This window comes from Zalophus californianus, chromosome 1 (genome assembly GCF_009762305.2).
Source record: "Zalophus californianus isolate mZalCal1 chromosome 1, mZalCal1.pri.v2, whole genome shotgun sequence".
NCBI classification, from domain to species: Eukaryota; Metazoa; Chordata; class Mammalia; order Carnivora; family Otariidae; genus Zalophus; species Zalophus californianus.
Genome location: NC_045595.1, coordinates 206,756,750 through 206,782,259, shown reverse-complemented (window position 1 = coordinate 206,782,259; position 25,510 = coordinate 206,756,750). Strand labels below are relative to the sequence as shown.

General features: G+C 37.6%; 1 protein-coding gene across 1 annotated transcript in view; it reads right to left on the bottom strand.

Annotated features, from left to right (window-relative positions):
* Positions 1-620: 620 nt before the first annotated feature.
* The window catches only part of MORC3 (MORC family CW-type zinc finger 3), a 41,847-nt gene continuing 16,957 nt past the window's right edge, over positions 621-25,510 (bottom strand). The window contains 11 exon segments of the mRNA XM_035727929.1: positions 621-2,109; positions 4,763-4,920; positions 6,279-7,167; positions 10,574-10,740; positions 11,890-11,935; positions 12,942-13,016; positions 13,123-13,245; positions 15,261-15,365; positions 19,944-20,041; positions 22,634-22,753; positions 23,170-23,298. Of these exon segments, the coding sequence (XP_035583822.1) occupies positions 1,956-2,109; positions 4,763-4,920; positions 6,279-7,167; positions 10,574-10,740; positions 11,890-11,935; positions 12,942-13,016; positions 13,123-13,245; positions 15,261-15,365; positions 19,944-20,041; positions 22,634-22,753; positions 23,170-23,298 (2,064 nt within the window). The 3' untranslated portion in view covers positions 621-1,955.

Genomic DNA, 25,510 nt, shown 5'->3' with positions numbered 1-25,510 from the left:
CCTTTTACAAATTTAACTTACCAACAAAAGATAGATATCTCTACGTAAATATGATATATACATGAAAGCCCACGTTGTTGTTAAATTCTGTTAGCTCCATTTTCAAAGAATCATATCTTGGCAATATTTTCTTAAAGGGTGAGGAATACGTTAAGTACTTCCAAAGAATCAATTTAGCAAGCAAAATTACTAATCCTATGACTAACTTTCCCATTAAAAGCAAGACAACAGCCATATAAAATATGTATTTTTGCAAGAATATAGCTGACCCAAAGGAAGGGAAAAATAGCAAATTCCAGAAAGAACTGCTACATAAATATTCACAAACTTAGACATGCTATACATTGCTGCTATCATTTAAGCAAGGTTTCTTTAGGCTAAATGATTTACAGAGTCTCTTCTTGAGTGTAAAATACATGTACACACGCACGCACGCACACACTCTCTCAAGATGAGCTCAGTTTTTAGAGTCTTAATGGGAACAGTCTTGGTCTCCTAAATAGAACTTGTAATTAATATAGATTTTAAAATGAGCTCAACTTGAGGGTCCTTCAATGGACACTTTTAGTTTCCAAAATATAATCTGAATATAGAATTCTTTAAAAGTAGTATCTGAAGAGTTAGCCATCATATATATTTTTATTTTATTACAAGATATTTTAAAATTTGGGCAGATACAATTAGGACAGAAAACCAGCTTCATACCAAAAATACACTTTCAATTACTTTATCAAGCAAATAAAAGCAACCTTCATTTATTTGCTTTTTCTAGAAGTTAATGTACAGTAAAAATTTAATATTGTATATGAAAGACATGTAATTAAGCATACATACAAAAGAAACATGTACTGAATGTTCAGAAACAAAAGTAAAAATAAATAGCAATGATAAAACTTTGAAAAAAAATAATGCACATTTCAGTTGTGGAAAATATGATTCTTAATTATATATACATCGTTATACTTAATAGAAAGCCATCTCTTTAAAATTGCACAAACAAGGAACCAATAAAGCATAATTTTTATGGCATGTAATACTATAATCCTAGGGCAGTTTGCTGCTTACCTCCAGGACATAAAACACTTAGCTCTGTAATATAATGAAAAGTATACTGTACTGTTTGAGAAAGATTGTCTTCCTCAACTCTCATTAACCTGTAGTAATCCTACAAAAGGCTGTACAGGAAATTCCACAAAAAGAAATATTAAACAATTACTGTGCCCATTCCATGCTGAAGAAGCAGCCAAAAATGGGCTTCAAAGTAAACGTGGTGGGACATTTAATATTTCTGATGCTTTTTTATACTAAAGATCATTTCTTTGTTCTATAAAAACACTGCGTTTAACTATGATTGGCAATCTCAGCACAAGGAAAATCCTGATAAAATGGTTGGAGAGTTTCTGCTTACCTTGTTTCCATGAATAACATATTTCAGGAGATAAGAATTTATAGAAAAGAAACATTAATGTTCAATTCACTTACAACTTATCAGGAGCATAATTCCATTTTTTAAAAACTTTTCTGTAAGAAAATCAAAGGTAACATTTCCATCTGTATTATGGCACGGCCCTCACTTCAGAGAAAAATACACTTTAGGAACCAGAAAAAATTGCACAAAGGTTAGGGGCAACCTGAAAAGCTCTTGGTGAAAAACACTTAAGTCCTCTAGGGTAATAAAAAAATATGTGCAGACTTAATTACAGTATTTACACTTCAAAACATAATCATGAGTGAGCTGTTCAGCCGTTCAGTAAGAATGATTCTCAGGCATTTCAAAAGGTGTGGTAAGTGTGCCCACAGTATTGGGACCACACTTGAATGCATAGAATACAGTAAAGATTACGGTTCTTCAGTCTGTCACTTGTCATATCCATAAAACAAAAGTGTTTCCATTATGAAAGCTATACAACCACAGGACTGAGCAAATATTTTCATTATCTCACTTAAAATAGACTTTAAGTACTACTGATTTCACTCATTTGTTCGACAACTTGTCCTAAAATTTCATCAACCACATCAACGTCATAATTCACTTGCTGAAGATCGAGATCAGGTACAATCATGGCCAACAGCTGTCCTACGTTAACTCGAAGAGATCGAAGTTTGAGGCTGCAAATACAAATATTATGTCTATTAGATGAACATTATAGCACAGTTTAATATTCATGTGGAGCCTAATATTTAAGTGAAACATGAATTCACCTACTTTAATAATCCATAATTTAACTTAATAATTATGAATCTCTTGGTAAGTAGAGTGTTTCATAAAACTAGTGGCTCTGTGTGGTTCTAACTAAAACAATTTTAACTTGCTATTGGAGAAATCATGGACTGGTAAAATACATATAATTACAAGGTGTTATTTATAATATAAAATACTGTCACCTGGAAAACAGCAGTGATATACTAGTGAGAACACTGGTCTCAGAATAAGAATGCATCTCCCTGAATTTCAGCTTTTGAGGAAAATAAAAACTGAACTGTTCTCTAAAACGTGTTCTATGAGATATCCACCCTTGTGTTAAAGAGAAACAGTTCTGTGGTCAAATAAGCTTACAAAATTTTGGGCTAAATAATGTTAAACAGTTTTTAAAATCAAGACTTCTCTGAACCTTTCATATGCTAAAGTTCACTGATGATCCATTTTACTATTCATTTATAGGGAATGGTGCTTTGCTGAAAACACTGGGAATCCCTGGATTAAATGGTCATTATCATTCCTTCCAAATTTATATACATGTATCTGAATATCAACATCCTAGACTTTTTTTTTTTTTTAAGTGGGCTCCATACTAGGCTAGGTGGGACCCAAACTCATGACCCTGAGATCAAGACCTGAGCTGAGATCAAAAGTCAGATGTTCAACCAACTGAGCCACCCAGGTACCCCCAACATCCTAGACTTTTTGAAGACTTACAACTATTCAGCAGCCTCTGCTTCAAAGATTGAGTGAAACATGGGAACTGAATGTTAGTTGCTCTTATTCTGCCCCTCTCCCAAATATAAACAGCCCACGTTTAGCTTAGATACTGATCTAAGGTGGAAATGTCTGAAGAGGCAAGATGCTCATCCCTAAGTTGACAATCCACAGTAAGGTGATTTAAAACATGTTTTGTAAACTTGGATTGTAAGATTCCATTGGCCCCTGGATAAAATTTTACATCATTTCCACTCCAGCCATTTTTTGTCCAAGCTTCCTCACTCACCTTTGACCAGAGGCCCATGGTTCAAACACTTTTCTGCTTTGCTTTCCAGAAGTTGTTTACCATCCTATATCCTTAGCAAGAATGTCCCCTTTGTTGTAACCACAACCTTTTATCTATATGAAAAGTACATAAAACACTAGTATGACCCAATGATCCTCTTAACATCTCCTTTCCTTTAAGTCTTCTGATTGTCCCTGGCTAATTTCTACTATCTACTGGACCTGCCACAGATTCTTAATGTACAGAACAGCACTGTCCAAGAGAAATACTGCAAGCTCCATATGCAGTTTAAAATGTTCACATAGCCACGATAAAAAGCAAAATGCAGCTGTAAATTTAATTTTAGTTATACATTTAACCCAATGTTAACTAAAATATTGTATCATCACAAAATCAAAATACATTATTAATGAGGCATTTTACATTCTTTTTCTTACTAAGGCTTCAAAATTTTATTTATTTTATACTTAAAGCACATCTCAATTCAGACTAGATTTCAAGTATCAATAGCCACATATTCCTATACTGTTTTAGAAAGCAAGCACAGGTGTATCGGTTAAAATAAATAAAATAATCAATCGATCATCAGTTACCCAAAGGTCAGTGTGCAAAAGAATTATCTGAGACTGTTTAAAAGTTTCCAATTTAATAAGCTGCACTGTAGGCCAAGGATCTGCATTTCTACAAGCGCCACAGATGCTTGTGGTTCCCCTTTTGAGAAACACCACTTGGAATGTTCTTCTGACCTTAGCCTTCTAGGCTATGTAATGCTCTACTCCATTTCCAAGAACAGATTTACGGAAATCCTTCAAAAACTTAACTTAAAAAACAAGGTAATAATATAATTGATGTCAAGTGAGGATGGTAGGAGATTATTTCTCAACAACAGTGCCTTTTAGGTCTGAAGTCATAACTGTATGAGCAGGAAGAGTTGCCCAGTTTTAGCCTTTAATAGCTACTTCCAGATGGTAAGTCATCAACACACCACGAGCACCACCATCCCCGCCCACCTGAATGTCTGCCTCCCCCATGCTCAAAACCGAAACAAAACCCCAAGCCCATTTTATATCTTACTGAGATAGGGTAATCATTCATTTACTATTTTCTTATTTTCACAGAGGAACTTCTTCCTAGTAATCACCTGTACTATGGCAATTTCTAGTAATTTTGTGATTACCTAAAAGTTAACATTGGGGATGGCATGTAGTAAAATGAGGACAGAAAACCATAAAGAAATGGCAAGTACAGAGTAAATCCAGGTGAAAAAGTACGTTTCATGAAATATTCCCTTGTCTTCTAGTCATGGCCAAATTCACCACCACCTTTGATATCTAACTCAATTTCCACTTTTCCCCAAACAGCATTCCAAACCACTCTGACTGATCAAGTGCTTTATTCTTTCCAAATTCCTATTTCACTTAAGTTGAACCTAAACTGTTCATTCCTTGAAGGGAAGGATCGTGTTCTTTTGATAGAACAGTATCTGTTCGAGGTGTGCTACCAAGTATCATGCAAACCAGAAGGTAGCCCCAGAGTCCTGCCTCATGTAATATTACCTTTCCCCATCAGTATAATTTACAGACTCCTCAATGTTACTTGAAGTTGAAACATCTGCTCCTAACTGTTGATTTGTAGATTTTAATTGTTCAATTTCAGTTTTCAGTTCTTCACATTGTGAACGGATTTGTGATTTTTCCATTTCCAATAATTCAACCTGACAAAAAAATTCATAACTGTAAAATTAAATTTAAAAATTAAAAATACTAATAAAAATAACACTTAAAAATACTAATGCTAAAATGAAACTTAAAAATACCAATGCCAAAGTACTAATTTGCTAAGAAATATAGATAATCCTGCTTGATGAAAATTACCATCAAAAAAGGGGAAAAAACCACCCACAATAGCTTTCTATAAACAAAGCTTCATTTTAGTTTCACCTCCACATCTTGTCACATTCAAAGAATACGAAATGTTAAATACCGTTTGACTGAAAACAAAAGGTACCTAAAAACTGGAAAACCAAGATAAAAATGCCTAAATTATGTCGACGTCAAAGTGGCTTTCATTTCTTGCACTCACCAGCTCTAAGTTGTAACCGAAAGCTTGTACTGATTTTTATATATTCTGTCATCTAACTCTAAGCCAATACATCAAGATGAAGGTATTGTGGATATATGGATGAGCTGTTATGTCAGCATTATTTCCAGGAAGAAAGGGGCAGTACAGCACCATCCTGTTGTTTCCAAATTCTTTAGCAGAAATACCCTTCTTTCAAACACATTAATACAATATATAAAATACATGTTTCTAAAAGGAGCTCTCTAAATCTGAATGGAGAATATATGCAGAGCCTACCACCTATCTCCTGATGTCTACCACTTTTCTCCTTCTGCCTCAGTAGAAGAACCCCTGAATAAAGACTACACTTCCAAAGCACCCATTAGCCAGGTGACTAAGTGCTGACAGGTGGAATATCAGCAAATTTGAGGAACTGCACTCCTCTTCTTTGCTGCTGCTTGGAACACAGATCTACGAGGACGGGACCTGGAGGCCGCCTCGGACCACAATGGCACGCTGAGAAGCGAAGCAACAATGCAGGAGCCTGTTGTCTCGGACGCCCATGGACTGGCCACGGCTCTACGGTGTTTTTGGTCACCTGCCAACAAATCTAATACAGGGTGCATCTATAAAATGAGGACATCACCTACCTTGTATGTTTATTGCAAGGCCTATTAATAATGGATGTGATGTTCCCTATATTTAGCAACTGACTGGCTTGATGGGAACGAGAACAGTATTTTGAGGATAATCCTTCATTACACAGCAATTTCCAGTACGCTACAGGAAACCACCATACCTGGTCACCACCCATTAAATTTTAGCAATGCCCAACTCCTCAACACATATTTCCATACACCCCCAGGATGACCACTCCCCAGCTGAGAAGCAGCAGGACAATACATGGAAATACTACTAAGTAATTTATTCCAATCTAGCAACTGGCAGTTCTTTGTGGTTCAGACTCTCTGGGACGCCCAGGACTCTCATTATGCGGAATGATACACTCACCTCACTTTTATACTGGTCCCTCTCCACAGTGCACTTGTCCAGCTGTCTAAACACATCGTCAAGCTGCACAACCATTTCGTCCACTTCACTTTTGCTCTCACTACTGGCACACCGACTGCATTCCGCCTTCACATGCTGCAAAGCACTACACTGTTTCTTCAGCCTTTCTATTTCCTCCAAAGCTTGCCGATACTGAGATACCACATGGTCTGGACTTTCAGATTTGCCATTAATACTTTCCAGTAAAAATACAGCATCAGTTTCGGTAGACTGATGGCAAGTTTCCTTCTTCACGTATTTGTCGTTCATTTCCAGTATCCTCTGCTGTAACACTTTGATTTGGTCAGTAAACACATTACACTGTCTTTTATAATTTTCTTTTTCTTGGGTAACTAGAAGCAGCTCATTTCTCAGTTCATTTAGCTGGCAACTAGCATCACCCGCAGATTTATCAAAGGTGTCCTGGGTTTCCTGTGCCTTCCCTTCAGCTTCCACACAGGCTGGCGGCACGGCTGCATCATTTCGTGCGTCTATCTCATCTTCAAGTGCCTCTTCCTTTTTAACAACTACACTCGGGGCTTCAGTCTGGGTGGCCGCAGTGGTTCCCTGATCACACCTGGATGATGAGACGCCTGATGAACCAGTCAGGGCACAAGGTTCCTTATCAGCCGGAGGCTCAACCTGATGACCACTTTGCTCGATGTGACTCTGTTCTGATTTCACTTCAATGTCATGATCTACTGCAGGTTTGGGAGTACTGTTTTCTTCTAAGATGATGACATCTTCATCATCATCATCTTTATAAGCTGAATTTTCAAATGCTTGATTACTCAATCTCCGAGTTTTTGCATTCAAAATGGACGAACGAGTAGAAAGTCTCCGTTTCAGGCTGGAAAAAAATTTAATATATAAAATATAAGACTATAAAATATAGAAATGAACAAAATAGACGACTTGAAGCAATCTATCTTGAAATTCTAAGAAATATCCATGCTCATTTAAAAAAATGTTTAACACAGCACTGCTCAATGATTTAATGAAGTAGAGACGATTTTCTCCTGTACAGCTGAGGAAACAATTAGACTACTTCGCTTGCCTTAAAGTAGGAGCTCTGCATACTGCCAAAAATCCCTTCACTTGATGTCCTCTGGGCACCTCAACATATACACAGCCAAATGGGAATGCCACCCCCCCCAGGTCTGCTCCTTGCATTCCAGCGCTCAGTGAATGGCTCTGCCCTTCCAATTTGCTGTCATTTTTATCAGTGCTCGATGATCAGAAGTGAGCCACAAACTAAACCAGCATGCCCTTCCCTTCGGTTTTCCTGGCATTAAAAAACTGCCTCATTTTCCTCATCGACTCAGTTTTCTGTGAATTTACCACCAACTGATACTATTTGCTCCCCCTCAGCGGGTTATCTGCTGGTTTGTTGTTTAGGCCCTAGGTGTTAGCCCTCCTGTTTCCTCCATCTCAGGAAAGGTTCTTCTGGTTCTTGGCTTTACTCCCTCATATCGAGGGGACATAGTCTTCAATAAAATCTTGAGAAACAGTACACAGGACATAAAAAAGTGTGAAAGGTTACATGATGAAAGTATCTTTATTCACTTCTCAATTTTATTGCTGGCTTGGTTTCTATATAGACTTCCAGGTTGGAAATTACTTTCTCAAAACTTTAAAAGCATCATTTCATTGTTATGTACCATTTGGTGTTCCTGCCATTCTGATTCCTGATCTTTTTGAAGGTAACTTGTGTTTTCTCTCCCTGAAAAAATTATTTTCCCTGGTGTTCGAAAATTTCATGTTTCTTAGATTGGATCTTTTTCCAGACATTTTTGCTGTGTATTTAGTGGAAGTTAAGTCATACTATTTCCTCCCCTTTGTTTTCTCTGATCTCTCATTCTGAAATTCCCTTATTTAGATGTTGCCCCTCCTGTACCTTGTCTTTTCCTTTTTCTACCCTCTACCTGCTTATCTTTTCTAAGAAACGTGTTTGTTCCACACCTACCCACCTCCCAGTAAATTTCACAGGGCTTCCTCTACTCCCTTTGTTTCAGTTTACACTCCTGGTGATCTCTGCCTATCTTTATGTTTCAGGGTGAGACCGACTAGAAGCAGTGAGGGCTGGCCCTGTGGTGCTAGGGGTGCTCAAACTGTCAACACCACCCAGGGCTTTTCCCCTGGCGGCCCAATGAGGGGAAGGGAGAGGATTTCTCATCATTTAGTACTCACTTTCCCTTACTCCTCCTCTTTCAAAAAAGTGGCTCAACCACATCTTCAGCAGTGAAATTGCTCCAGAAGGAAAACATCCTACCTTCTGACAGAGGATAAGCCACGTTGCCAGACCTGGCAGGTTATGAAGAGGTTTAGGGAACTACTCTTCCTTAAACTCTCAAACAAGCCTCCTGTTCTCACCCATTTTCTGCCTTAAGAAATGCTTCCGAGTTTGGAGCACGCCTGGGGTTCCATGGAGTTAATCACTTAACTGGGAGCTGCCCTATTATTTTTCTTATGAAGCTAATTCCTATTTGTCTTTCTGAAGACTTAGTTTAGGAACACCTTTCCAGTCTTTGGCTTTATTTTTAAAGCTTATATTAAAAAAAAAAAAAAAAGCTTGTATTTTTCTCAAACTTCAAATTCTTCAGGCTTTAAAAAATTAATAAAAAATTTCTCTATTCTCTTCTTCCACTTGGATGGAATAAATCACTTCAAAGAATAAATTTCAGGGGCACCTGGGTGGCTCAGTCGGTTAAGCGTAGTACTCTGGATTTTGGCTCATGTCATGATCTCAGGGTTGTGAGATTGAGCCCCCCGCAGGGCTCACACTGGGCGTGTTGCCTGTTTGAGATTCTCTCTCTCTCCCCCTCTCACTCTGCCCCTCTCCCCTTAAAAAAAAAAAAAAAAAAGAATAAGTTCCATTATCTTTTATCTGTAAACTTTACAGATTTCACTTTTTCTTACTTTGTTTGGAACCATCTTTAAGAAGAAAAGCCAAGAACATTAAGGAGACTATTTTTAAAAAATACACACAAATTCTTAGTTGAGTAGCAATCCAGCCCCAAAAATGTAGGGCCACAAACAGCCTAAACTATTTTAGAACATGCCCTCCTGATGTACATATGCATGCAAACAGTTATTTCTAATCCTTTTGGAGGTCAAAAATCCCTTTGAGAATTTAATGAAGGCTATAAAACCGCTCAGAAAATCCCATCCCACTATCTCTGGGAACCTGGTTTCAATGTTTATCTTTCAACAAAAAAGACCAAGTGTAGTTCAGTCTGATCCCCTAGTTCACTGACATCATGTTTTCTTCTTCACCTGTATTCAATTCTATTCCCTCTGAATGGCCACCAGCACAGAGTATTGCTTTCAGAATTTCAGGAACCAAACCAAGCACTATCTCATCCCAAACCTTCCCTGACCATTCCAGTCAAGAGAGCTAACTGTCCAATTTACCTATCACTCATACCTTTCTTTCTCCCTTCCTTCTTCATCCACTCATCCAAAATAAATAGCCTGCCACGAGCTAAGAACTCATGGGTCACCCTTGACATTATAGTTCTGTACAATTAATTGCTTTATGTTTTTCTTAAGATACTGGTAATTTTAAAAGCAGGAATTTTCCTATTATACAGAATTTCAAAGAGGTTAAAATTTGATCAAATTCCACAATGAATACAACTGATATTTTAAAAACTGATTTAAATGGGTGGCATGAGTGGGGTGGGGTAGGTTTAGATAATAAAAGTAAATTAACTAGGGGCGCCTGGGTGGCTCAGTCAGTTAAGCATCTGCCTTCGGCTCGGGTCATGATCCCAGGGTCCTGGGATCGAGCCCCGCATCGGCTCCCCGCTCAGTGGGAAGCCTGCTTCTCCCTCTCCCTCTGTCTGCTGCTCCCCCTGCTTGTGCTCTCAAATAAATAAAATCTTAAAAAAAAAAAAAAAAAAAAGTAAATTAACTTAGGGGGTCCTGGGTGGCTCAGTTGATTAAGCGACTGCCTTCGGCTTGGGTCATGATCCTGGAGTCCCGGGATCGAGTCCTGAATCGGGCTCCCTGCTTGGCAGGGAGTCTGCTTCTCCCTCTGACCCTCCCCCCTCTCATGTGCTCTCTCTCTCTCTCTCATTCTCGCTCTCTCAAATAAATAAAATCTTAAAAAAAAAGTAAGTTAACTTATCCTTAAGACTTTTTACATGCATATATAAACTATAACTTCTTAGAAGTGCATTACTGCCATGAAAGTGTCAAGTAAAGGCTCTGCTTAATATTCCCCATTGGAAAAATACATTTTAGCCACTGACTTGTTGCTTTCAGGTTCAGACTGAGGTGAACCTCGATGATTATTTATAAGTCTTGTTGCGTAAGTATTTGCCACTTCTGAAAGATGTCCTCTTGGAACACTTTCCTTCACAGGAGGAAAGCTTTGACCTGACACGGGGGTTGTCCGAAACAAGAGTTCAGCATTAATCTGTTGGAAGAAAAAAATCAATTTTAAAGGACTTTTTTTAATGTGCCATGCCCCAAAACAGGAGATATTATTTTCCCTTTGCCCTGTATCCCAGAAAACATTGAGAACTATCCTAATCATGTAAAATTCTTTAGGCTATACCAGAGAGCCACTAACAGGCCAATAAGCCAAATCCAACCTGCAAGTGAGTGGAAAAAATGGTTGTGTATTTTTAAAGGTGTAAACAAAACAACAGAACAAAGAATACACAACAGAGACTACATACGTGGCCCACAAAGCCTAAAATACTACCTGGTCTTGTATAGCAAGATTTACTGACCCTGTACTATATAGAACCTAATGAAATACAATTAACTTATTTTTCTCAAAGAAAGAAACAGAAAATAAAGTCAAAGATACTGCCTTTAGAATAAGTAAGCCCACTATTCTTTTTCACCCAGTTTTGTTCTCACCTCCAAACCCTCAGCCTTTGCCATAAGAAAACATTTCAATGTAACTAAAAGCAAACATACACATCTGCAGCAGACCAAACTTCCTTACAAAAGAAGTACAACTGCCTACCCATATACTCAGAAAAAGCTCCTTAACACCATTAAGCACTAAGAAAGTGGTCAACAAAGAGAAAAACACTGTAGCTTTAGTCCAGGTTAGTACCAGAACATGGCTCCCCAGGGCTTCCTGTGAATTTTTCCTTAACTGCCTATGTGACAGTAAGATTCATCATTTTTTTCTCTTTTTTTTTTAGGGGGGGGGGGCAGAGGGAAAGGGAGATGGGGAGAGAGAATCCCAAGCAGGCTCCATGCCCTGCAGAGAGCCCGACTTGGAGCTCCATCTCACAACCCTGCGACCACCTAAGCCAAAATCAAGAGACGCTTAACTGAATGAGCCACCCAGGTGCCTGGGTGGTAAGATTCTTAATGCCTGCCTTTCCTCAGAAGATGCTCAACTAAATAATAAAACTGAACAGTTTGAATGAAGTTGTTGGGCTAGGAAGGAAGGCAAGAAAGGGTATAAGAAAAGGAGTATGTGAACTGAATGAACAAAATCACCTCAATTTGTTATGTAACTCCTAAGCTTTAAAACTATTTGTTAAACTAGCCACTACCCAATATAATACACAGCTATAAAATGCAAGGTTTCATTAATTACCCGAGGGATCATTTCCGGTTGTCTGATCCTGAATTTTTCCTTGTCTCTTAAAAAAAAAGAAAGAAAAGTGAACATATTTAAACTTAATTACTTTTCACTGTTTCTCAATGACATACTTGGCATTTCACTACGGAGTCACTCAGATATGTACACTGAACTCTGCTTCAATTTCATCTGTAAGCCTTTAGGAGGGAAATACTTTCTACCTCTTACCTCAGTAATGCCCAATGTCTGCCTTAAGCTTTGCACCCTCACCAGCATTATTCTCAGACCTCTGAGCTGGAACATCACACAGGCTTCTAACTGGTCTCTTTACTCACAGTTCTGCTGCTGGATTTATCTTCAAAAACCGTGCACTCTACATCAAAACCACCTGGAAGTTCTGCATGCACTCGGCCTGTGTGTGTGGACAGTAGCCTACAGTTCACCAGGGCTGACTATCCTTCATTACCCAGCTTCTCCCTCCCTCCTCTATTTTCCATCATGCCCATTCACGTGTTTGCTCTAAAGCTGAACAAATCAGTTTCCTGTACATTTGCATCTAACCCACCCTTCAAGGCCCATTACACAAATACCCTTCATGAATTTTCCTGATCCAGATTTCCCTTCCCATCCCCAGCCAGAAGTCATTTCTCCTTAAGGCTTCCCAACAGGACTGGACCCTGCCTTCTATAGTACTCATCAACTTCTCATCGGCAACGCACATGTCTCACCTTCCCTGCTAAGACTATAAACTCCTATCAGGCATTACTCATTTATGATTCATCTGTGTGTGGCCCAAACAACCAAACTATTCTGCGTGCACACTACCTTGCAGACAGGACAGGATAAACAGCAAGTGAAAAAAGAGCAGGCATCCACAGTATAAAGTTAAAACAACAACAACAAAAGCATCCGGTATTAGGCATCCACATCAAAATCTTTTCTGGGGTCATAATCTTTTCTGGGTTGTACTAGCTTGATCTTGGAGAAGCATCCAATTAATGCTGCACACCCATCACTATTAATAAATTGAGCATTATTTCCCCACCAAACATTAATACAATACTCACTTCTTTTTGTAGGTTTTTTCATAAGTGGGATGCACCAAATCCTCATCTTCAGGTTCTTCTGGAACATCACAATTTCTAGTCAGAAAAATCACAGGGGAATAACACGTCACCAGCGCCTATTCATACATCTTGAATAGTACTTTCTGCCTTTCCAAAAAGGGTACTACCAACTATATGGTACCTGAACTGTGGGTCAGGGTTATTGGAGCAATACCATTTTTCTGGAAGCTGATCTATTCCATCTGGTAATTTTCGCCACTTTAGACAGGAATCACATTGAACCCATGTCTGATCGGGACGTTTCCTGTAACAAAACACATAATATTAGTATGAAAATACCATGCAAAGTACACTTCATTAGATCTTCTACATCATTTCTACCGCTAAATGCCTTTATTATTTAATTCTGTTCCTGAAATGCCTGCGACATAATTACTGTTGTACAGCAAGTTAAATTTTTTAAAACAATTTCGGTTACCTTCAAAAGGTTAAAGTTAACAGGCCAATTTAAACAAAGAGACTTAAATGTCTTGTTTAATAGCATACTATTCAATTTGTTCTCTGGTAATAAAAATTCAAACTTAAGATTCCAAACGCCTTGCTCTGAAATTTATATTAAATTAGCATTTGCAATGTCCAATCTAGTATATTCATTAGCTCAAGTACAGAAAACAGACAAGCCGTTATTCCTATAATTTAAGCATTTTTAATAATTTTATTACATTTTAGCCTCTACCATAAGTGTATCTCTGAATATCTAAAATTTGTATATTCTTTTAGTTTATAAAATGCTTTAGTTTTATCATTTGAAAATTACAATGAGGAGCGCCTGGGTGGCTCAGTTGGTTAAGCGACTGCCTTCGGCTCAGGTCATGATCCTGGAGTCCCGGGATCGAGTCCCACATCGGGCTTCCTGCTCGGCGGGGAGTCTGCTTCTCCCTCTGACCCTCTTCCCTCTCGTGCTTTCTATATCTCATTGCCTCTCTCTCTCAAATAAATAAATAAAATCTTTAAAAAAAAAAAAAAAAAAAAAGAAAATTACAATGATCCTCTGAAGAATTTAGGTATTCATTTAACATTTCACTTAACAATTATTAACAATTCACTGAATATATGAAGACTTCATCTTAATGACAGTAACTTTTTATATCTAAATTTTAAAAAATGCATCTGCATAGTTACATAAACTTGAAACAATCCATAAATTTGTTTATTTTTAGAGAGGGGGGAGGAGCAGGAGGAGAGGGAAAGAGAGAATCCCAAGCGGGCTCTATACCCAGTGCAGAGCATGATGCAGGGTTGTCTCACCACCCTGAGATCATGACCTGAGCCGAAATCAAGAGTTGGAGGGTCAAAGTCGGATGTGCTCCAGAAATTCATAAAGTAAATACAAACCCCTTTTTTTTAGGAGCTTACCACTGTTCATTTTTTTAAACCCTGGCATAATTTTCTATGCTTGCAGAATTATGCATGTGTATATGGACACTTTAAAAAAAATAAAGTGGGAAATTAATACATTGAATTGCATTTTTTTTTTTTAAATTTTATTTATTTGACAGAGAGAGACACAGTGAGAGAGGGAACACAAGCAGGGGGAGTGGGGAGCGGGAGAAGCAGGCTTCCCGTGGAGCAGGGAGCCCAACGCAGGGCTTGATCCCAGGACCTCGGGGTCCTGACCCGAGCCGAAGGCAGACGCTTAATGACTGAGCCACCCAGGCGCCCCTGAATTGCATCTTTTTTGTTCGTCATTATACATCTTGGTCATCTTTCCATCAGTACACAATGATTATTCATTCATTCACAAAATTGGTACTGTGTGCTATCCTGTTACTGAATGCTTGTTAGGCATATTTTTTAAGTCTTGTAACTCTGGGAGGTGCTACTAATGTTCCTATTTTACAAGTAAAAAAAAAAAATGGAAGCTTATAAAAGGCCAAGTAACATGTTCAGTGTCACATCATTATTTAAGCAGAAGTAGAATCTAAATTCAGGTCTGGCTTTAGACTCATGATCCTATTACACAAGACCAGAGTTTTTCAAACTATGAGATACAACCCATTAGTGGACCATAAAGTCAAGACTTACATTTTTTTAAAAGAAATAGTATCAGCATGCAATGTATGGATAAATACTGCTTCATGAATCTTTTGTGTGTATGTATAAATGTATACATTCACTGGCTCATTTCATGGTGTGCTGACTGGAGTTGTACAATTTACTTTTTCCTCTGGCTTAGTTCAAAGTTTGTGTACCATCACTATACTTCTTCAACATCACCTCTTGGTATTAGAGTGGGTTGGTATTTTTTAATGTACGTACTGAATATCTTCAACTGGCAAATTTAGAGGATATTCTGCATTTTTCTTCACTTTCATCTCATTCCAGTAATCATTCAGCTTTTCTCCTAACGCTGCTATTGTCAGCCTAAAAAAGCAAATCAAAATCAATTTAAGAAAAAAAAAGATAAAGCTTAAATCTTTGTCAAACACAGAAAAAGCACAAACGACTTAGTAAGGATCATGTGGACACTGTGGGGGAGGGGAGGTTGATGACTCCCAAAGGTACTGTTAGTAAAGAATGCTCTAATGGCAATTTTCTACAAGGACACTTTCAAGTTCCCAGAACAGAGCCAGGATCATCTTTGAAGATACAAATAGTAGTATTTCGTGTCCTCTGTTGAGAAAGTATGTTGCAGACCAATTAGTGGGAGAACCACAGGCTCTCTGAATTCCAACCCCAACCGATAAATTTATAAGCTTCAATTCATATTAGAACTCAAACTTTTTTTTTTTAAAGATTTTATTTATTTATCTGACAGAGAGAGAGAGAGAGAGAGATAGCAAGAGCAGGAACACAAGCAGGGGGAGTGGGAGAGGGAGAAGCAGGCTTCCCGCCCAGCAGGGAGCCCGATGTGGGGCTCAATCCCTGGGATCATGACCTGAGCCGAAGGCAGACGCTTAACGACTGAGCCACCCAGGCACCCCTAGAACTCAAACTTTAAGTTTATAAAAGTATGCTATCATCACCAGCAAGTATATTTCAAAATAGCTTCTGTCCCACAGTTAAGACTGTCACTTCTTCCCCAATAAGATATTAATAAAAAGCAGATCAGTGGGATCTAAGGCCACACTTAAGTAATCATTTGAGTTAAGCACCTACTTTGCCAGAACTATGCACACACAAGGTACAGTCAGTGTAACATTCTAAATTTAAAATAAGGCTTTCAAATATCAAGACTTCAAATTCTACACTGGCAGATTAATCAGACATTTCTATCCCCACCCGTTATCTCCCACTAATTTTTTCTCCATTATCATATAACATGTAAGTGTCCAAATGAGAATGAATCTTCCTTCCCAAACATATCCTCCCTACATTTCACTAGTCTTCTTCCTCTCATCACCACTATTTCTCAGTCCAAGAGACTGTACCCATTTGTGTTGAGAATATACTGAGGAATGAAACTGCAGGGTCATAGGGGTGGGCACTGATGTTTGGTTTTACTTGATAATCTAACAGTTCTCAAAACTGATCGATTTTCATACCCACCAGCCATGTGCAGGGGCTCCAAATGCTCTACATCTTGCCAACATTGTCTGTCTTACTCATTTTAAAAAACTTTTCCATTTTGCCCATTATGATCAATACTTTTTGCATCTTGTTTTATTTTTTTTAAAGATTTTATTTATTTATTTGAGAGAGAGAGAATGAGAGAGAGAGAGCACATGAGGGGGGGAGGGTCTGAGGGAGAAGAAGACTCCCCGCTGAGCAGGGAGCCCGATTTGGGACTCGATCCCGGGACTCCAGGATCATGACCTGAGCCGAAGGCAGTTGCTTAACCAACTGAGCCACCCAGGTGCCCTGCATCTTGTTTTAAAAACTTGCTTAACTAAAGGTTTTTAAAATATTCTTGTTCTCATTTTGTTTTTGTCTTTCTCATTTAGGTCTAAAATCCATCTGGTATCGATTTTTTGCTTCCTTTGATGTAGGAGTCATATTATCCACACAAATAGCCAAATGATCCAGCATTTTTGGAAAGATGATCATCTTCCCACTATACCATGATGTAATCTTTGTCATAAATCAGGTCACCAAACATATAAAAAGTGGGGGGGTTATTTCTGGCTTCTCTGTTTCAATAGACTGCTTATCCTCTAATTAATATCACACTTAGTTACCATAGCTTTACAAGTGTTGGTATTTAGTAGGTTAAGTTTTCTTGCGTTGTTGTTCTTTAATGATTGTCTTAACTATCTTGGGTCTTCTGACTTTCCACATAAAGTTTAGAATAAGCCTATTAATAATATCAACACCCACACAAACTGGCAAGGATTTTTTTTTAAAAAACTGGAATTTTATTTAATTGGAGAAAAACTGACATTTTATAATATACAGCCTTCTAATTCTTGAACCTGGTTTGCCTACTTATTTGGGGCTTAAATTTCACTCCATAATATTTCATAGTTTTCAGTGTATATGCTGCATATTTTATTTACTCCAGAGTACTTGATTTTTTTTTACACTTTTCATGAATTTTTTTAAATTTCATGTTCTAGTTTTTAGTTGGTGAACAGAAATACAATTGATTTCTGAATACTTCTTATCCAGCAACCCTAGAATATATATCATTTAACTTGTTCCTTTATTAATTCTAAATGTGCATATTATTCTGGACTTACTATATACTTAATACTATCTTGTACAGAAAAGTTTTATTTCTTCCTTTTCACCCTTATAACTTTTACTTCGTTTTCTTTCCTTATTATACTGATTATTTCCTCAAGAACAATGGTGGATAGCAGGAATCCTTATCTCATTTTCACTGTTAAGGGGAAAGCTATTAATAATTCACCATTAGGAATGATGCTTGGAGTTTCTGTAAATGCTCTGTATTGCTAATATGCCCTTCTATTAATGATTTTCTAAGTGTTCCCTTTTTTCTCCTAAATTACAAATGGGCAGGGTGCCTAGGTTGCTCAAGACTTTGGCTCAGGTCACGTACGCAGGGTCGTAGGATCAAGCCCCACACCCAGCACGGAGCAGGCTTAAGCTTCTCTCTCTCCCTCTCCCTCTGTCCCACCCTACCCCCAACACCCCGCCTCCGCCCCACTCGTTTGTGCGTGTGCTTTCTCTCAAATAAAAAAAAAAAAAATTACAAATGGGTGTTGTGATTTATCAACTGCTTTTTCTGTACCTATGAAAATAACCATTAAGATTTTTCTTTTCTAACATCAATGTGATGAACTACATTGATTTTTGAATATTAAAACCACCATGTCATTGTGGAATATAATCCAACTGGTTTTAATGTATTATCCTTTTTATATATCACTAGATGGTATTTGCTATTTTAATTAAAATTTTTATATTTTGATCATGAGAGACATAAATCCCTTTCTTGTAATGTATTCACACGTTCACTACCAAAGTTACATGTCCTCATAAAATCTTAAAGATTGTGTAAGATTGGTGCTACTTCCTTCTTAAATGTTTGAATTTAATATGTGGAAAGTTTTCTAAAAATTGATTCAATTATAAAGGAATGTGCCATATCATCTAAGACGGTAAAAAATAGTTCATGCTATTCCTTTGATGTTTTTGCATCTGTCTCCTTTTTGTTTCTGATAGTGATGATTTCTGTTTTCTCCTTTCTTTCCCCTTTTATTGCCCCTTTACTAATCTTATCAAAGAACAAACTGGGCTTTTTTATTTTTTCAGTTATGAACTTGTCGTCTCTCAGCTCCACACCCAGTCTTCTTTTGCTCAGTTTTGTGATTCTGAAGCTTGATCATGTAAACATTTACCTTTGGCAGCTGGGGTGGACTGGATTAACAGGTCAATGAACCTGCTAGGTGACAGCAAGACATGTGTCCTTCAGGTTCTGGTATATACTATTATTATTTGGCTGGAGCCCAGTGGCCCCCAGGAGCTCCATCTGTGCTCTCTAACCATGCTCTGCTCTCCAGCAGCCTACAACCTCCAGCAAGAGACCAGTTCCAGTGTGTCCACATCCTTGGGCAAAGACAGGTCTCCTCTACAGAACGGCTCCAGCCCACCACAGCCTCTGGCAACAGCAGGTCACATCTACAGACCAGCACTGGCCAGGCCTTCTTTTTCTGGCAAGAAACTTGCAGGTAGATTGTTCCTACGTTTGTCATGACCACTACAAGATCTGAGTCTCTGACTTTAGGGGCAGGGGGCCCTCTCCTAGTTCCTAGTCCTCTTTTTCAACCTTGAGGGAATGTTAGTCTTTTATATCTGCTAGTTCTGGGAACCTACTTTTCTCTTTTACCCCTTCTAGTAATCACCCTTTACTATCCTAGTTAATAATTATCCCTGTTCAACTAACAGGAGTAGCCTCTGCCTCAGGAGTGAACTCTTGAGTATATACTGATTTTCTCTATTATACGTGATTCCTAATTCATTGATTTTGCTCTTACCTTTATTATTTATTCTACTTTATTTGTTTTTTATTTGAAAAAAGGGCCTATGACATTTTTGTCTTTATCACCAATGTTCACATGCAACTGCATTATGTGCTCATTAAGGAAAGTGTGCCTCCTAAATCTACAAGTGAAACTGATGGTCATATTCATTCTGTGACTTCTAACCACTCTTAAAAGATCAGAGTATTTCTGTCTAATGTACACAGGACTAAATTACCTTCAAGTTCCCATCTAATAAGAACAGTTTCAGAATATTACACAGTAAATATTGACACCAAGAAAGCAGAAATATCCTCTATTTTTACTATAAATCTCAGAAATACTTCATCAATAAAGACAGGGGAGAACAAATTTCTACTGGTAATGGAGTAAAATATAATTCCTAGGTTGGGAGAAGATGGCTAAATGTGTTTTCTATGCAAGCCTACCACCTACGAATTTTCTTAAAGTTCTATAATATAAAAACATCCACAAGACAGAAAAAAAACTCAGCTTAGGAAAAGAGATGAAAGTATTTCCAAAATAAACTAAAAAGTAACTTAAATAGGTAACATACCTGTACTCGTTAGTATAGTCAAAATCTTGTTTATTATGAGTTGGCTTTAAGAAATTACACTCTATAATTCCCACTACTCCAACACCCATATTGTTTGCCTGAAAAAGAAAATGAAATCAGTGTTTCAAGCATAAGACATGATGCTCAAAATAATTACCCTTCCACAAAGATTTATAATTTATATGAACCATTTTCCTACATTTTATGTCATGATTCTTATGAAATTTAGATTGAAAAATAGTGTCTGGGGGCACCTGGGTGGCTCAGTCATTAAGCGTCTGCCTTCGGCTCAGGTCATGATCCCAGGGTCTTGGGATTGAGCCCCGCATCGGGCTCCCTGCTCAGCAGGAAGCCTGCTTCTCCCTCTCCCACTCCCCTGCTTGTGTTCCCTCTCTCGCTGTCTCTCTCTCTGTCAAATAAATAAATAAAATCTTTAAAAAAAAAAAGAAAAAAAGAAAGAAAAATAGTGTCTGGTAGGTATATTTTACTTTTCTAGAAGTTAATTCCTAAATATATTAAAGCCTTCCTCCAAACCACTTCCACTGTTGTCAAATATCCATTTAGACAAATATTATCATCCCCACTTTTATACAAAAGAAAAAAGACCACCTCTACTGGGCTGCATTTCTTAGATAGTAGAAACCACAAACTACCTCCTTTCTATATCCACAGTATCTAGCAAAGACCCTAGCAATAATATTCCAAGTTTGCTAGATAAAAATTAAAATCATTTATCCAAAGTTACACATCCAGTTGCTAATGGTGATGAAGTAAAAACCCAGGTCAGTTGAATTCAAGTTATTTTTAAAACGCTGCTAGCTAAAATATTGAAATCAAAGTATAGGAGTCATATATTCTGATTATATGTGATTAACAAGTGTATTCTGTTCACAATTATAGCTGAGTCTACAAAAGGAAAAAGTGAAAGAAAAGTGAAAATTTTCAGAAATATAGATGAAACCATGCAGATTTAATCGTAATCCCACTCTATTAAAACCATCCGTGGTTCCTCATCTCAAACCATTAATAAACCACAATACCCTTCAATCTGTAGTTCCTGTTCACTTTCTTTCCAGGCTCATCTTCTTGTCTCTCTCCCAACACTCTCCTTAGTCGCATATGCCCCAAGCAGTTAGCTACTCCCTTAATGAGGTCACATTCTCTGAAGCCTCTTTCCCCTCCTTTGCAGAGATTTTTCTCTGCCTGGAAAACCCTTGCCAGACTTTTCAACACAGTAATATCAACTGAGACTCATCTCAGTCACCACTTTCTCCAAGAAGCTTTTTCTGATTCTTCCAACTTGTACCACATTTTCCCCTCACCAGAGCTCTGAGAGCATGCTCTGTATCTTATCATCTTCTTATTCTGAGCATCAAGCACGGCAAAACATACCAGGTATCTGACACTTATTTAGTAACTGTTTATTGAATCCACAGAATGCAAATACTATGCCCAGTCCATCACCTGGTAAAGAAAAACAATGTAAGAGTTGGCTATAAAAGCCCATTTTTAACAAGGTCAAGTTTAACCAGAAATTATACACAATGCAAATTTAACTGGGTTGGAAAAATGGGCTGTGTATCTTAAGTCAGATTCATAAATGATAAAAGAAAAAAATATTTTACATTCTGTTGCAGATACATCGTTTCTTTTGAATCCCAAAGCACTTGAGAAACAAGGCTTAATACCAAAAATGCATTTCTAATTTTACCAGTGAAATTCCCTGTAACTTTAATTATAGAATATTTCTGATGAAAATTACTACTCCAATTATAAATGAAAGTTAGCATTTTAAACAAAAGTTATTAACACCTCATATCATGGTTGCCAGATTTCTGTATTTAGTGGTTCTGAAATTAGTGGTTACCAAGAAGAATCCAACAAAGTTTGCTTACTTTTGCGAAAATGCTATATTCTGGGCTCATGTAACAGAGTTACAACCCCTTTTGAGCAAGATTCAAGGTAAACCCACACTATTATACTATGTAGAGCTCACACCGTTCTACAAAGAACTTAGAATGAAACAAGATGAATAGAAGATGAAAACCATAAACTTGGAAAACAAGATATGCCTAGACTTAATACCTTAAACAAACTTCATTTTCAGAATTTATCACTGAATTCTTAACACATACACTCCAAAAAAACCTTTCTGTTAAAACATGTAAAGGATGAACAGACTAGCATAGTGGGCAACGTGCATCATCCTAAATTGAATTCTACAACAATGGAAGTGGTTTAAAAGGAAGGCTCCGATATATTTAGGAATTAACTCCAAAGAAGTAAATCACCTGTATGACCCTGTTTTTCTGACTAATAAGTCAGGACTAAATAAAACTAACCAATTTCATCCCAAAAATAATCAGGGATCCATACCCAAATACAGTCAAAAGATCTGCATCTGGATCTAAGAACCATACTCATTTTAGGTCTAGGGCAAATTACTTAACTTCTTAGCCCCCATTTCCTCATCTGTAAAACAGAGATAAAATATTCTGTCCCCCTCATAAGATTATCTGGACCAAGCGGGAAATTAATATAAAAGTATTTTAAGTTCAAGTGCCATACCAACATTATTAAACACGCTGACATTTAAAAGTCATTAAGCAAAACATATTATTTCACACTTGACCCAGTAAGATATTTTAACTTTTTATAAAAGATACAGACATTTCAGATATAAAGCTTACCCTTAACTGACATCCAACTTTTTCATAAGCTTTGATGAGCCTATTTCTGTGATACATCATTATCCCATAATGGTCTTTATTTCTGCAGTTGAATCCAAAAGTAATTCTCACCGTTTTAGTCTTAAATGTTAAGGAAAATTCTGAACACACCACCTCACTCCCCCCAAATCATACTTTCCAAGTCATTTTTTAATGAATCCAAAAGTGTAAAGAAAAAGGCAAAGTTGGAGAGGATGAGACTCCATATCAGGATAGATGGAGAAAAGGGGAAGAGAAATACACTTTACAAATGTATCTTTATACAGCATCGTAAAAAGGAAAATAAAGGACACCTGGGTGGCTCAGTCAGTTAAGCGTCTGCCTTCAGCTCAGGTCATGATCCCAGGGTCCTTCGGATCGAGTCCTGCATTGGGCTCCTTGCTCAGCAGGGGCCTGCTTCTCCCTCTGCCAGTCGCTCCTCCCGGTCGTGCCTTCCCTCCCTCCTTCCCCCCACCCCCGACAAATAAATAAATAATCTTAAAAAAAAAAAAGGATACTAAAAATTTGGGTCGATAAACATCACGTTCGATGTAGGCAAGACTCTTTGAAACCAGCTGTGTCTTCACTTTCTGTCCACGTAAGATGATCTGCATTCTTGGCTTTAGGTATAATATACTACAGTAAGCCTGCAAAGACACACAACAATATCTGTCCTTTCCAAATAATTACCTACAAATTTGTTCAACATTACTGATATGTGTATTTAAAAAGAAACCTACCACTTTGCTTTGATAAAGGACCCATGAACTCTTCAACAATATAGACTATAAAGCTGTTATTAGTTAGTATTTGATTGCTTTTCTTTAAAAATATACTCAATATACTATAGCCTAAAAAATGGTTTGCAGAAAACAATCTATTGACCTATATGAATATTATGTTATATTACAAATAAAACATTTTAAAGTTACAAAACAGCATGTGATATTTTTTTAATTTTTAAAAATGTACGTATGTACAAAAAAGGACTGTATTTTGACTCTTGTCAAGTATATATATTACTATTGCATTTTAAAAGTAATGATAAATTTTACTTAGGCAAAAATAACAAGCAAAATCTAATATAGACAGAAAGGCCTGTTGTACACCTGAAAAGGAAAATATCATAAATACACCAACACTTAAGCCAAGTAGACAAGCTTAGTATTTTTTAAAAACTGAACTGTAACAATCAGCACTAATCTAAATGTGTTTTCAATTCTTAATGTATGAAAATATAGATACTGGAATGCCTGGGTGGCTTAGTCAATTAGGCAGCCAACTCTTGATTTTGGCTCAGGTCATGATCTCAGGGTCCTGGGATTGAGGCCTACATAGGCTCCGCACTCAGCAGGGAGTCTGCTTGAGATTCTTTCTCTCTCTCCCTCTGCCCCTCCCCCTGCTCACACATGCACTCTCTCTCTCTCAAATAAATAAATCTTAAAAAAAGGAGGAAAAAAAGTTTAGATACTTTACAATCTTTTTTTTTTTTTTTAAGATTTTATTTATTTATTTGACGGGATGGGGGGGAGAGAGAGCACAAGCAGGGGGAACTGCAGGCAGAGGGAGAAGCAGGCTCCCTGCTGAGCAAGGAGCCCGATGCGGGACTCAATCCCAGGACCCTGGGATCATGACTTGAGCTGAAGGCAGACGCTTAACCAACTGAGCCACCCAGGCGCCTCATATTTTACAATCTTGACTGAAGTCTATATTCTAAAACATGTTAAAAAATAAATATGCTGTTCTATGCCTGCCTCTAAGCCATCATATATCTCTAAAGAAATGAACTGAGTAACACACGGAGAGATGAAGGTTCAACACAAAATTTGAACATTTCTCTTTATTTCCTGATTCCTGATTTCAAAATTAGTGGTGTTTTGTCATTTATAAAATTTATTAACAGTATTTAAAACATTTTACTTCATGGTACACTAAATCCACACCACCTGCTGGGCCTGCCTCTGGACCCGTTTCATAATTGAGCAACATTGTCTTAACAAGTAGGACATACTTCAATAACATTTTGGGGTATGTAACTGCTAGAGTATCAGAAAGTTGTACATGTGTAAATGTCACATGTATCTTCAACTTGGGGTTATGAATCATCTTAGCACAAAAAAATAAAGGGAAGTTAGTGTTATGTCTTACAGTGACTAAGAAACAATATTCTTACTATATCAACATTTTATTTTTTTTTTAAAGATTTTATTTATTTGACAAAGAAAGACACAGCAAGAGAGGGAACACAAGCAAGGGGAGTGGGAGAGGGAGAAGCAGGCTTCCCACCGAGCGGGGAGCCCAATGCGGGGCTTGATCCCAGGATCCCGGGATCATGACCTGAGCCGAAGGCAGACGCTTAACAACTGAGCCACCCAGGCACCCCTATCACATCAACATTTTTAAACTGTATTAATTTCAATCTCAAAAACATTTATTAATAAGGTCAAATGTCAGAGATATTTATCACAAAACTGTATTAATATGTATGATCTGTAGTCTACATTTGCTTTAGGATGTAAATTAAGGTGTTCTAGAATATTTTAATTTTTTTATTTTTATTTTTTTAAAGATTTTATTTATTTATTTGAGAGAGAGAGAATGAGAGAGAGAGAGCACGAGAGGGAAGAGGGTCAGAGGGAGAAGGAGACTCCCCGCTGAGCAGGGAGCCCGATGTAGGACTCGATCCCGGGACTCCAGGACCATGACCTGAGCCAAAGTCAGTCGCCCAACCGAGCCACCCAGGCGGCCTAGAATATTTTAAACTAAAAAAGAGAGACACTGAACTTGGTGTTTTTGCCTGAATTAATCAATATGGCTACCACCGGACATACTGATTCTAGAATTCCTAATGCAAATAAT